The sequence below is a fragment of the Canis lupus genome, chromosome 23, assembly GCF_048164855.1.
Source record: "Canis lupus baileyi chromosome 23, mCanLup2.hap1, whole genome shotgun sequence".
Lineage (NCBI taxonomy): Eukaryota > Metazoa > Chordata > Mammalia > Carnivora > Canidae > Canis > Canis lupus.
In genome coordinates this window covers 30,960,989-30,975,399 of record NC_132860.1, presented here as the reverse complement: position 1 = coordinate 30,975,399, position 14,411 = coordinate 30,960,989, and the positions used below count along the sequence as shown (strand labels likewise).

At 46.1% G+C, this 14,411-nt stretch overlaps 1 protein-coding gene across 1 annotated transcript; it reads right to left on the bottom strand.

The window, feature by feature from the left end:
• Window positions 1–677: 677 nt before the first annotated feature.
• Window positions 678–3,491, bottom strand: THRSP (thyroid hormone responsive). Its single transcript, XM_072794790.1, has 2 exons — window positions 2,856–3,491; window positions 678–1,715 (listed from the first exon to the last, which is right to left on the bottom strand). The coding sequence occupies exon 1, from the start codon at window positions 3,322–3,324 to the stop codon at window positions 2,875–2,877; it is 450 nt and encodes a 149-aa protein (XP_072650891.1). The 5' UTR covers window positions 3,325–3,491; the 3' UTR covers window positions 678–1,715; window positions 2,856–2,874.
• Between the last annotated feature and the right edge of the window lie 10,920 nt (window positions 3,492–14,411).

Genomic DNA, 14,411 nt, shown 5'->3' with positions numbered 1-14,411 from the left:
CACTCTGACTCCTTTTTGTCATAAGAAAAATAATTCATCAGAGAATGGTCAATTTCTATTCACCTAATTTTAAGAAGATCTCTGACAGATTTAAAATGGAGTTTAGCTGAGCCAAATCTTGTCTACTGCCAGTATGTTTTATTGGAGCACAGCCACGCTTATTTGTTTACATGTCTATGGCTGCTTCTATGCTATAAGGGTAGAGTTGAGTAGTTATGACAGAGACCTTATGGCCTGCAAAGCCTGAAATACTTAATATATAGCCCATTACAGAAAAGATTTGCCTGTTCCAGGTCTAGTAGAAAATAAAACAAGCCAGATTATGGAGGGTTTTCTGAATCATGCAAAATAATTTGGACTTGATCCTGTGGGTGGTGGGAAGTTGCTAAAGGGTTTTAGTGGAATGACATGATCAAGCTGATATTTCTGAGCTCTCTGCAACAATCACTATAGAGGGTGGATTAGAAGGAGGAGACTTAGGACCAGGAGAACGGTTAGAAGGCTGATACTGCAGAGGGGTCTTTGCTTGTAGATGGATCACCTTGGAGAAAGTGTGCTCAGCAGCTAACGCTTGGCATGATTAAAAGGAAAAATCCCACCTACCTGGGACAAACTTACTGTTTATGACTTTTTGAGTCCAAATATTTGTCCAAAAAGTTTCCACGCTCAAGTTATTCTTTTTTTTTTTTTTTTTAAGATTTTATTTATTTATTCATGAGAGACAGAGAGAGAGGCAGAGACATAGGCAGAGGGAAAAGCAGACTCCATGCAGGGAGTCTGATGTGGGACTCGATCCCAGGACTCCAGGATCATGACCTGGGCGGAAGGCAGGTGCTAAACCACTGAGCCACCCAAGGATCCCCCAAGCTCAGGTTATAATCAGATTAGTTTTGGGAGATTACTAAGATTATTTCTCTACATGATTTAACATTAAAATGATTGTAAGCATATGGTTGCTGGGCAAAATCAGATGAGTTCCATGTCTATTCTCAGGTCTCACTGGTTAAAAATGAAGTCATGCCTGAGAAATTACTTTAGAAGTAATAAAGATTCAAGTTTTTATTTTTATTTTTTTATTGCTACTGTAACAAATATGTTTAGAATTCACTCTTGCTTGGCAGGTACAAGAATGAAGCATTCATCCCAAGGGACTTTACTATCCCTTAGTCCTGAAGGGTAAAAAGCAAGAGCTAGAACAAATACAAGGTGAAGGTGGGAGAAAAAAAGTCAACCTATAATATAATAGCACTCACATGCCAGCTGCTTTTGATTCATCATCTTGTTTAATTTCTGTAAGATTTTATGAGGCCAGTAATAGTGCATTTTATAGATGAGGAATTTTAGGCTCCAATGGGCTAAATAACGTAGAAGATCATGTGAATGCCCAGAGAAAGGATGTGAATTTCATTCGGTCAGATGCTAAAACCTACATTCTTTCTACCATACCACACTGGTCAGGTAATATCTAGTCCCTCACAAACCATTGGCCACCACCTCAAACTGCTAAGAGGAGTAAGCTATGAATAGCAACAAGCATTCTAAAGGCCTGGTGCCAAGTCCACAAATTGGTGCTCAGAGAAAGGCATGGAAGCATCCCAGAGAACCAAGTCGCCTTTGCTTCCAGCTGTAGGTCCAGGCCATTCTGGTCTGCATCAGAGCTAGTCAACTGTTCCATGTCCTTACCAGAGTCACTGCCTTCTGTCACTTAAAGGGATCTGTGGAGAGCAGAAATTTAAAAAACCAGGTTAGTATAAATTCATATCACATGCCTTCTGAAGTAGGAAAGAAAATGCAGCGACTCAACAGTAGTGTTGCTGTAGGAAAATTGGCTGTGCGGTAACACCCTAAGATTGAGTTATCAGAGCTGTGATAAAAACTAGTATCCCCACATCTTACTGACAGGGACATTGCATTGCTGAACAGTGAAATCAGTTGCCTAGGGTCATACAGAGGTCAGTGGAAAAACCGGGACAAGAGCCCAGATTTTTAAACTGCTAGGCCAGATTGCCCTTATGAAAACCAGGTCATGGTGTACTGAAACCTGGCACAGAATTGCTGCTCTGGTCTTTGAAGGAGTTGGGCTGATCAAGGAGTGTGCTTGTGGCTTGCATTTGCCAAAGTTGACACCAACAAGTTGGATTTCTGTTCTTGTTTTTTAATTGAAGTATAGTTGACACACAAAACCAGATTTCTCTACTCTGTCATCCCTGAGCCCCACCTGCAGCCAGACTGCGGAATCCTAAGGTGTGAAGGCAGCCTGCTAGCATAGAGGAAGGGGACAGGACCCTTCCAGGGCTCCTTCACGTGTTGGCTCTGCCATTCCCTGAGTAACCATGGACTCCTTTCACTTCTCAGGCCCCCAGTTTTTTTCATCTATAAAAGGGAACGATGGTTCCATTAGAAAATTGATATGCAAGTGATTTTAAACTAAAAAACTATTCAAGTGCCAGTAGTTATTTTTACTACTACAGTTAATCTTCAGTGAAGAAATGGAAACCCAGAGAAGTGAGCCGGTGAAACCAAGGCCTTAGTGGTGGAGTCAGAAGCTGAACCCAAGCTGTTGACCAAGCATTCACATACTAGTAAATGCACATATGCACAAACACACGTGTGCACACAGGTATGCATTCACAGGCTACCTTCCCTACTGTCACTGTGAGTTTTTTGGCCATTACTCACCAATCCTGGGTCAAGAGAGTAAGACAGGCCTGGCCTTGAGCCCTCCCAGGTCATAGCCCTAATACCCTGAAGTGAGGGTGCCTGCCTGAGACCCAGGCTCTCCCTCTCCCACTGCGTTGCACCACTGCTCCAGCTCATCTCCCCTGGACTCTGACACCCACCGATGCCACCATTACCTTCCCTAGAATCCAAGGCCTACATGGCCTGTTCCATTATCTCCTGGTATTTCCTTGTCACCTCCTCAGCTTTCAGGGTAAGGTGGGTGAGGATGTGATGAAGGCTGGAAAAGTGAAGGTGGAACTGGGCTTCTAGGTCCAGCTGCCCCAAGAACCCCTCCTCCTCATCCTCTGTCTCTGCAGCTTCAGCCTCAGCCTCATGGGCTCTGCCACCTGCCACCTTGGACCACCACTCCTCTCGGGGTAACAGCCCATGGTCCACATCCACGCGGATGGCCTTGAGCATGGTAAAGTAGTTGTAGAGATTGGGGGCCTCATCCTTAGCCTGGTGCCCGTTCACATTCAGCTGCATGTCTCGCAGGAGGCTGGGGATCATCACCACCTGCTCCATGTTGCGCACCACGGCCGAGTAGCGATCCATGACAGTCAGCAGGCAGTTCTTGGGGTAGCGCTTGACTTGCCTCTGCATGGTGGCTGCTGCTTCCGTGCCCAGCACACTGCCCCAGCACTATTTCGAGACTACTTTTATGTCTGGATGTGACAGCACTTGGACAGCATGCAAAAGCCCAGTCACTGGGGCAACACAACCCTTCTTGAGGCCAATCCCAGAGCTTGGGCACCAAGGTCTGTATCAGGTGATCCATCTGCCCAAAGACAGACCAGCCAGCCCTCTGTCATTTCAGCACTCTGGGACTGCCTCCGCAAAAGCCCGCCTCTTCATTCATCAGCTTGACTGGCCAGTTAGAGGGAAGCTTTTCCCTTTGGCAACCGGTGCTCTTGCCCCAGGGCAGTCATGAATTCTTTCAGGTTATCTGAGACCAAATTGCCTCTTCATTGCCTGCCTCCTTCTTCAACCTGGGGTGCCTTGGCTTTGAAACGAACTAGGCAGGAAGGTTTTGAAGTGAAATAGCTTAGTCTGGGGCAAAGAGCACTGACATGGGAGCCAGAAGCCCAATCCTGCAGCTTCCCAGCTGTGTTTTCTGGTTGTTTGCTGGCTAACACTTAATCAAACACCTAACTTCACATCAAGTTCTACACTAAGTTAAAGTAACTTGCCCATGGTCCCACTGGAGCTGGGATGCCAGCCCAGACCCACCTCTCTCCCACCTCTCAGTGCTCTGGACTGGTGTTCAAGGCTGCATAAGTTATACGAGTTTGCTGGATCCATATCCTTGGCTGTAAATTTGAGGTGTTGAAAGGATAGAATAAGATAAAGCCAATGAAAGTGCTTTATAAACCACACAGCACAGTCCCCAGATGATTCTAGGTGAATGCAGATCACTCTCAACTTTAACCTGTAATTCCACAAGTTACAATGCTTCTTCACCACAGCCCTAGTCCTCTAACCCTGCAGTCTTGGAAGCCACATTATCGCAGTTGACACATTGCATTTGCTGTATTTATTTATGAGATAAGGAGGAAAATTGAGGCCCAGAGAGAGGTTCAAAGTTGTACAACAGGTGTAAGAGTCACCTGTTGTACAAGTGGAGAACAAGACCTTCCAAATTCCGGTTCAGGCACTTGCTCACAACACCGCCTTGGGTGAAAAGATCAGCTAGGTACGCTCTGCCCCAGCAGTGGGGAGAGAGGAGGAGGAGAGAATTGGGAGGGGATCTCGTCTCAACTAAGCCACCCTCACCCCCACCCCAGAGTGGGAGCCCCCTCTGCACCCTCCTGAATAATCATCGTCCACTTGCCCACTCACTCCCATGCCTATGACCATAGCTATAAGAAAGTTAATCTTTTTTAAAAAACATTTTATTTATTCATGGGAGACACAGACAGAGAGGCAGAGACTTAGGCAGAGGGAGAAGCAGGCTTCCTGTTGGGAGCCTGACGCAAGACTCAGTCTCAGGACCCTGGGATCACGACCTGAACCAAAGGCAGATGCTCAACCACTGAACCACCCAGGTGCCCCAAGAAAAATCACCTTTATGTTGAACTGAATTCTACCTCCCTTTGGCTCCTCCCCATTAAATTATAATATTCACCTCACCCCACCCCAAAGTTGCCCACCTTGACCACACTTATGTTAGCACAGCAGGGTTGTGTGAAACACCATTTGCCGGTCTTTAACTTGCTCAATCCCCACAGCAGCCCTATGAAGCAGAAACATATTTTTGTCCTCTTCTCAGGTGAGGGAAATGCAAATGACAGGGGAGGTACTTACCTACTTTCTCAGCCATCCTGAGGCAAGTTGAGGCCTACCTCTCTGGCCCTCAGAGGAAAATCAAGGACGTCCCTCTCATCAAGTGCCCTTCATGGACTGCCCATGCACACAGCCACGGGCAAGCTGGAGTCATCCTGCATTGGACAGGGGGCTCTGCTTCTCCAGGGCAGAGAGGGCAGCCAAGTCCAGGTCATGGGCTTGCTGTGAAGGGCAAAGCTTCCACTTTAACCTTTCCTGTGTCACAGCTCAGGGGGTGGAACAGAGTACATGAACCAGCTCTTCCTCCCTATGGCTGTGTGGCCCTGGACTAGTCACTGCTCCTGTCTGAGCCTCAGCTTCCTCCTCTGGTATAATCATGATAACATTGGGCTTACTTTTTGTTTTTGGGTTGTTTTTTTTTAAGATTTTATTTTTTATTCATGAGAGGCAGAGACATAGGCAGAGAGAGAAGCAGGCTACTTGCAGGGAGCCCGATGCAGGACTTGATCCTGGCACCCTGGGATCACACCCTGAGCCAGAGGCAGATGCTCAACCACTGAGCCACCCAGGCATCCCAAGGGGGCTTACTTTTCTAAGCAGTGCTTAAAACAGAATTCAATTCTCCCAACAATGACATGTGGTAGGAGTTCCCCATTTACAGAGGAGGAAATTGGGGTCCACAAAGGTAAAGTAATCAACCTAAGAATATACATTATTAGTTCTTAGGAAAGGAGGATTTGGGATGAGTAATAACTCCTACTCACAGATCATTTTGAGGATTACAGATGATTATGAAATATCTGGCATATCGCAAGACCTCAATAAACGTCACTACCTCCTGGCTCTTCTATTTTCCTCTGTTCTGCTCCCCCAATCTTCTTTTATTCCTCCATTCTAGGACCTGCTACACATTTCAGTTCGTTTTGTACCCATCCCAGGGCCCAGCACTGCCAATGCTCAGTAGATACGAGCTGTAAAATGTATCAAGATTCATTTCTCGAAAAAAAAAAAAAAAAAGATTCATTTCTCGATACATTCTAGGGTGTTTGGTCATAATGTCCAGTCACCTTGAAAAACAGGGTCCCTGGCTTGACAGGAGGCAGTAGTGAGGACTCCAGCAGGTGAGGGAACTGAAGCAGCTGCAGCCACACCTGCTTTCCCAGGAGTTGTGTGCAACTGCAGGTGCTAACCTGAGCCTCTTTTCCAGAATTACTCTTCAGGGAAGGAGTTTTCATTGTCTAGGTTGCTCTCCCAGTACTTTATGAGCCCAATATTACCTCCACCAGTCAGTGGGATAAAGAATTTGCATAAAATTGTTTCTTCAACTATGAGCAGAAAAGGGCAAGTTTTCTAAATGTGTAGAGTAAGTGAAAGATTTTAATTTGTACAGGTTACTTAAGTAAATATTTGATCAGTTCATTTCTGGCTCTAAAACATTTTTTTGTTTGTTTTTGACCTTTATTGGGAAAAACATCCTTTTTTTCTTAAAGATTTTATTTATTTATTTGAGAGAGAGAGAGAGGGAGCAGGGGGGAGGAGCAGAGGGATAGAGAGCATGGAGCCCAACAAGGGGCTCGACCTCATGACCCTGAGATCACGACCTGAGCCCAAATCAAGGGTCAGATGTTTAACCCACTGAGCCACCCAGGTGTCTGACAAAAAATATTCTTAAAATGTTTTCTCTTCAGGAAAAGAAGGCTTCCTTTGTATTGAAACCTTCAGGATGGCTGAGCAGTGGGTACGAGGCTAGACACTGTGGTTGGGCTTGAGGCTGCTGCCAGGCCCACTTGCAAGCGGGGTCCCTGAGCTCCAGTGCCCATGGCTGTAAAGTGAAGGGTTGGGGGGGTTTCCGAAGGGAAGGCCCTTTCAGCCCTGGTTGTATAATTCTTTCTGAATCCATGTCCAGGTCATTGAGGGCATTACCCTGCCTTAGTTCTTGTATTTTGAACCCAGCCCGGGGTGTCTGGCTCAGAAGGAAAATGTAATGTGAACAGGCCTGGGAAAGCTGACCCCAGTATGATGGGCAGGCCAGAAGTGCCCTCCAAGTGGCAGCTTTTTAATCTTTTACCTAGTGCCCCGGAGCCAACCGATGCCTCCCTGGGCCTTCTCTGCCCCATCTATTCAAAGAGGGTGCTTTCGTTAGGGACCCACAAGCTCAGACTCTGGGGGACTCCACATGAGCACATGGCCTCCTTTGCCTTCTGTTATCCTGCCTCTGCATTTATGACCTCATCTTATCTTGAGTCAGTCTATTCCCAGATGTATTCCTGGGCCTGCTTCAGAGGGACCAAGTAGGTGCCACGAACATGAATGAATAAGTGAGTGAATGGGTGTTAGTAAAAATGGAGAAAGTGAACAAATGGGTCATTGGGAGAATAAACAAGCCATATGAGGGAATGAGTGCAGAACACACAAGGGACCCTATGGAGGTTGGAGAGGACGGTCCATGTGGCCATCAGGCTACCAACTGAGACCGCCTCCAGGTCCACCTAGCAGATGGAAGATCCTGGATGAAATGTTGCTGAATTAGTGGCTGCCCAGCATCTACAATTAGAAGACAGAGAGACGGGATCTAAGGGGATCGGCCAAACTCAGACAAGTTACAGGAGTAGGAGGGGAAAGGAACAAAAGGCAGGAAAGAAGGAATGTGGGGTCTTTTCTTTTTTTTCTTTTTATAAATTTATTTTTTATTGATGTTCAATTTGCCAACATATAGAATAACACCCAGTGCTCATCCTGTCAAGTGCCCACCTCAGTGCCCGTCACCCAGTCACCCCCACCGCCGCCCACCTCCCCTTCCACCACCCCTAGTTCGTTTCCCAGAGTTAGGAGTCTCTCATGTTCTGTCATCCTTTCTGATATTTCCCACTCATTTTTTCTCCTTTCCCCTTTAGTCCCTTTCACTATTTTTTATATTCCCCAAATGAATGAGACCATATAATGTTTGTCCTTCTCCGATTGACTTATTTCACTCAGCATAATACCCTCCAGTTCCATCCACGTCGAAGCAAATGGTGGGTATTTGTGGTTTCTAATGGCTGAGTAATATTCCATTGTATACATAAACCACATCTTCTTTATCCATTTATCTTTCGATGGACACCGAGGCTCCTTCCACAGTTTGGCTATTGTGGACATTGCTGCTAGAAACATCGGGGTGCAGGTGTCCCGGCGTTTCATTGCATCTGTATCTTTGGGGTAAATCCCCAAGAGTGCAATTGCTGGGTCGTAGGGCAGGTCTATTTTTAACTCTTTGAGGAACCTCCACACAGTTTTCCAGAGTGGCTGCACCAGTTCACATTCCCACCAACAGTGCAGGAGTGTACGTGGGGTCTTTTCAGGGGGCGTGAGGGGGGGCAGGACAGGTGGCTCTGCTTCACCCAAGGTCCACTGGACTCAGGGGTCCTTGCTTTCAAGATGCCACATCCCAGGGTTGGGAGATTATCTGGTCCAGCTGGGCCATTGCTGGTAAGGAAGTCCTGGCATGGGGTGGGGAGAGGTAGCAGAAGCTAGGCTAGACTACAAGTCTCACTGAGTTTCCCCAGTCTTCCCTATATCCACCTTCCTTGCTTCCCTGCTCTTAGGGGGGGAAACTGAGACCGAGTGAGGCCTTACTTGAAAGACCTCTGCAAAGCTGCCAGTGGCCTCACCCTCAGGGGATCCGAATGCCTGAAGTTGGATAAACTGGCCCCAGATGGACTAGGGTCAAGGCCCCTGAGGGACAGGGCCAGGAATACCATGTGAATGTGGTGCAAGGGGTAAGATGATCAAGTAGTGGTCTGGGGCTGCTAGTGTCCAAGCAACCCTCACTAAGCTTGGGCCCAGGAAGCTAGAGAATGGACTAGACTAAGGTTGCAACAAGTTTCCTAATTTTAAAAATGACTTTTATACATTCACATCATGTGATATATGTGGGCCTCAAGCTGTTTTTGTTTATACTATTACTTCAGTCCTGACCCAGTGAGAAACACAAGGGGTCAGGAGTCAAGAGCTGTTTTACCCCCTACCCCCAGATACCGGATGCCTTTGGTGCACTCCTACTCCCTGCTGTGCCGCGGGGAGGCAGGAGGACACAGGACGTGGTCCTAGCTCTCTGGAACCCAGGGGACCTCATATACTGAGAGCTTACTCTGTCTGAACCTGGAGACAAGGGATCCCTGGGTGGCGCAGCGGTTTGGCGCCTGCCTTTGGCCCAGGGCGCGATCCTGGAGACCCGGGATCGAATCCCACATCAGGCTCCCGGTGCATGGAGCCTGCTTCTCCCTCTGCCTGTGTCTCTGCCTCTCTCTCTCTGTCTCTCTGTGACTATCACAAATAAATAAAAATTAAAAAAAAAAAAAAAAATTTTGAACCTGGAGACATAAAAAGGCACAGAGCAGACAAGGTATCCCACTCAGGCAGTTTATATCTAGTTGGGAGAAAGTAGCACATTGAACATATGCACAATGAATAGTATGACAATATCACACTGTGACATGTTCTAAAAATAAAATAAAATAAATTAAAATAATAAGATAATAATGAGTTGGAGCCTCACTACTTCCTACAGGTGTGGTCTGCAGACCAATAGCATCTGATCACCAGAAAGCTCATCAGGAATGCAGATTCTCAGGTGCTGCCCAGGACCCACTGAATCAGAAATTGCATTTCAACAAGGTCCCCAGGGCATGTCTGTGGCCAAGGGGTCAAGCATTCACTCCAAACATGGTTATTACTCCAGGGAAGAAGAAAGATCTGTACTGAGACCTGAATGCTCCATTTCTGGAGGATCTATCTCCCAAGTGAGGGAACAATTAGTGCTACTGATCATAAAATATTCTCTTTAAAGACTCAACTAAGGGACACCTGGGTGGCTCAGTGGTTGAGCATCTATCTGCCTTTGGCTCAGGTCATGATCCTGGGGTCTTGGGATCAAGTCCCACATCAGGCTCCCCACAGGGAGCTTGCTTCTCCCTCTGCCTATGTCTCTGTGTCTCTCATGAATAAATAAATAAAATCTGTAAAGAGAAGAAAGAAGAAAAGAAAAAGAAAGAAAGAAAGAAAGAAAGAAAGAAAGAAAGAAAGAAGAAAGAAAGAAAGAAAGAAAGAAAGAAAGAAAGAAAGAAAGAAAGAAAGAAAGAAAGAAAGAAAGAAAGAAAGACTCACCTAACTCACTGGGTAACCTTAAGCAAATCACTCCACCTTTCTGGTCCTCAGTTTACCAAGTGCAAAATTGAGGATTTGGACTAAGTAAAGACACTTTCAAGCTAAAAGAAACAAACAAAACACTGTCTTCTGAATGGAGGATTTTGAGACATCAGGAGTGCAATGGCCAGGTAAGAGAGAGCCATTTGAGGGAGCGGCAAGGTCCCTTCTCTGGAGTCCTTAGGTCACCCCAAGAGGCCCGGGCCTTCTCTTTTGGGAATACAGGCATCTCTGCAGTTCGGAGAATCCACAGCAAACTTCACTATTACAAAGGCTCTGTGTGCAGGGCTGACCAGAGTAGGACCCAGGAAACTAGCAGGTCTTCCCATCCAGCCTCCACTCCCAATTTCCTCCCTATCACAGTCCTCCCTCAGTTTTAGGAAAGTCCAGTCCTTCCTCCTGCTGATGCAACTAGGTTGGGGTCAGCCTAAGGGCTTCTGGACTTGCTGAGTAAGAGGCAGAGGCAGAAATGCTCCCTTGCAGATTGGTCAAAGGTCCAGATTATCAGAGTTGGGTGGATTATAGCAATCATGTAACCCAATCTCTGCTTTCTGGATGAAAATACTGAGGCTCCAATTTATATTTCTTTATTTTTTTCTTTCTTTCTTCTTTCTTTCTTTCTTTCTCTTTCTTTCTTTCTTTCTTTCTTTCTTTCTTTTTCTTTCTTTCTTTCTTTCTCTCTCTCTCTCTCTCTCTCTCTCTCTTTCTTTCTAAGATTTCATTTACGTATTTGAGAGAGAAAGCGTGAGCACAAGCAGCAAGAGAAGCAGAGGGAGAAGAGGGAGAAGTGGACTCTCCGCTAAGCAGGGAGCCTGATGCAGGGTTTGATCCCAGGGCCCTAGGATCATGACCTGAGCTGAAGGCAGATTCTTAATGGACTGAGCCACCCAGGTGCCCCTCCAATTTATATGTTATTTATTTATTTATTTATTTATTTATTTATTTATTTATTTATTTATTTATTTATTTATTCATGAGAGACACAGACTGAGAGAGAGGCAGAGATATAGGCAGAGGGAGAAGCGGGCTCCATGCAGGGAGCCCGATGCGGGACTCGATCCAGGACCCCAGGAATCCAAGAAAGTCTCTTTAGTTTATTGACTGAAAGGATGTATGAATAAAAACTGTGGGAATCTGTCTACCTGGGTATGCTTCCCAGGAATTTCTTCACTCCTTTTATCTTGTTCATTTAACACACATTTACTAAGCTCCCCCCAGGGGAAACCCTCAGGGGGAAGGCTGTCAACACCTGCACAGCATGTGGAATCCAGAGAACTCATTAGTGCCAGAGCCTTGGCTCAGCTGCCTCCTCCCAACATGGCCAGTCCCTGACTGAGGAGCTCCCTCCCTGGAAAGACCACTCACTCTGTCCATGGGGCTGGCCCCCAGGCTGGGACCCAGGCCAGAGTCCAGGAGGTGACTAAGGACTCTGTGCCCAACCTTGGACAGGTGCGAGAAGGGGGCCTGATTGGGAAAGCAGGTGACACGGATTAAGAGCCATAAACCCATACCTAAAACTTGGCCTATGAACTCTTTCTTGTGGGTTCTCAGGCTTCCAACCCTCAATCCGTCCCCAGCCATCTTTTGGGGCCTCCTTTCTCTTTCCAGCCTGAGATCCCCAATGCCTCCTGCTCCTGCTCCTCTATGATTCCTCCTGGCACAATCTAACCATGGTACAAGAAAGACCAGCCCCTCTTGAACTCAAATATCTTTGGTAATTCCTTGTATTAGCTTCCTATGGTTGCTGTAGCAATTTACCACAAACTGTGTGGCTAAAGCAACACAAACTTACTATCTCACAGTCCCAGAGGTCAGAAGTCCAAAATAGGTCTCATTGGCCTAAAAATCAAGGTGTCAGCAGGGTATGTCCTTTCTGGAGGCTCTAGGGAGAATCAATTCTCTTGGCTTTTCCGTATTTTAGAGGCTGCCTGCATTTCTTGCTTTGTGGCGCCTTCTCTTTGGTCTTCTCTCTTCCAGTTACAAGTTGTTATTGCATTAGGCTCACATGGATAACCCAGGATAACCTTTTCATCTCAAGGTCCAAGGATTAGCAATCTTCATTCCATCTGCATCCCTCATTCCCCTTTGCCATGCAACCTAACATATTCACAGGTGTCAGGATTAGGACATTGCACTTTCCACAACCCTCATCCCTTTCTATTTTATTTTAACCTGCCATTCTAGTTCTTCAAATGAGACGTTGTGCAGAGACCAGATGAATGAAACAGGTTGAGAAGAAATTGATTTAGCTGAAGTAGGATGAGGGGAGGCCCCAGCTGCATCCTCTTAACCATCTTTCATTAGCCCTTGGGTCACCTCCAGAAAAACATAGCTCCATGGACCACAGCTGGAAAATCATTAGCCAAGATGAAGTCCAAAGTCTTACCTTTGCATTCAAGGCCTCAATTAGCCTTTCTGGCTTTATTCTCCTGCCGTCAAGTAAATAAACCTGAACCTCACGTCTCGGCCAGGCTCTGTGCAGGGCAGAAGGGACATCCTGATGCACAATCCCAGCCCCCAGGAAGCTCAGAGCCTGATGACGGAGAAGAATGGACAATTAAGCAGGCCATTTCAACCTATCTGGGTAAGTATCACTAGAGCACAGGGGACAGAGAGGAGAGGTGCTTAGGGAAGTTTCCTGAAGGGGTAGCAACTTTGTGGAGTTAGCAAATCAGAGAAAGGAACAATCTTTTTTTTTAAATTAATTAATTAATTAATTTATGATAGTCACACAGAGAGAGAGAGAGAGAGAGAGAGAGGAGAGAGAGAGAGGCAGAGACACAGGCAGAGGGAAAAGCAGGCTCCATGCACCAGGAGCCCGACCTGGGATTCGATCCCGGGTCTCTAGGATCGTGCCCTGGGCCAAAGGCAGGCGCTAAACCGCTGCGCCACCCAGGGATCCTCCAATCTTTTTTTTTTTTTTAAGAGATTTTATTTATTTATTCATGAGACAGAGAAAGAGAGAGGCAGAGACACAGGCAGAGGGAGAAGCAAGTCCCATGCAAGGAGCCAGACCGGGGACTTGATCCTGGGACTCCAGGATCATGCCCTGGGCTGAAGAAGGCGCTAAACCTCTGAGCCACCCAGGCTGCCCAGATAGAAACAATCTTAAATGCAGGGTGGTAAGGGGGAAAATGTTTTTCCCTCTCTGTTTATATGTTTATATATACATATTTACTATATACACAGTACATGCATGAAATACTAATATATACTATACTATAGTGTATATTAAAGTATACATATATAGTATATATAGGATAAAGGATATATCTATTACAATTTTTCTGATTTTCTGCATCTATATTTATGGATACATACATGAACAGTAAATAAAAACCTATGAGAATAAAAACATGAATTTAAGGAGCCACGGGGTGGTAGTGAAAGAATACTTTATATTTATTACATCTTATTTCTCAAGCTGAGTGATGAGTACTGAATTTTTACATTCATTCTCAATATATTTGAATACAATAAGTTTTATTTTTTTATTATTTTTTTAAATTTTTATTTATTTATGATAGTCACACAGAGAGAGAGAGGCAGAGACACAGGCAGAGGGAGAAGCAGGCCCCATGCAGGGAGCCTGACGTGGGACTCGATCCCAGGTCTCCAGGATCGGGCCCTGGGCCAAAGGCAGGCACTAAACAGCTGCGCCACCCAGAGATCCCTACAATAAATTAAAAAAAAAAAAAAAAAAAAAAGGAAAATCAAGAAATATTTTCCAGGTCGAAGTACCAGCTTCAGCAAAGGACCAGGCACAGGGCCCTGGGTGGCTCGGTGGTTGAGGATCTGCCCCTGGCTCAGGTCATGATCTTGGGGTCTTGGGATGGAGTTCCCACATCAGGCTCCTCACAGGGAGCCTGCTTCTGTCTATGTCTCTACACCTCTCTGTGTCTCTCATGAATAAATAAAATCTAAAATAAATAAAATTTTAAAAAAAGAGGGGGGGAATCCCCGGGTGGCTCAGCGGTTTAGCGCCTGCCTTCGGCCCAGGGTGTGATTCTGGAGTCCCGGGATCGAGTCCCACGTCTGGCTCCCTGCATGGAGCCTGCTTCTCCCTCCGCCTGTGTCTCTGCCTCTCTCTCTCTCTGTGTCTCTCGTGAATAAATAAATAAAAATAATAATTAAAAAAAAAAGCCCAGGCACACAAAATAGCAAAAATACTGATGAGTCCTCAACATGCCCGCACCCTCCTGAGCTCCGCAGTAAACTTCCAA

Coding starts and splice junctions, on each gene's coding strand:
- THRSP (XM_072794790.1), bottom strand. CDS start 3,324: ATGCAGAGGCAAGTCAAGCGCTACCCCAAGAACTGCCTGCTGACTGTC.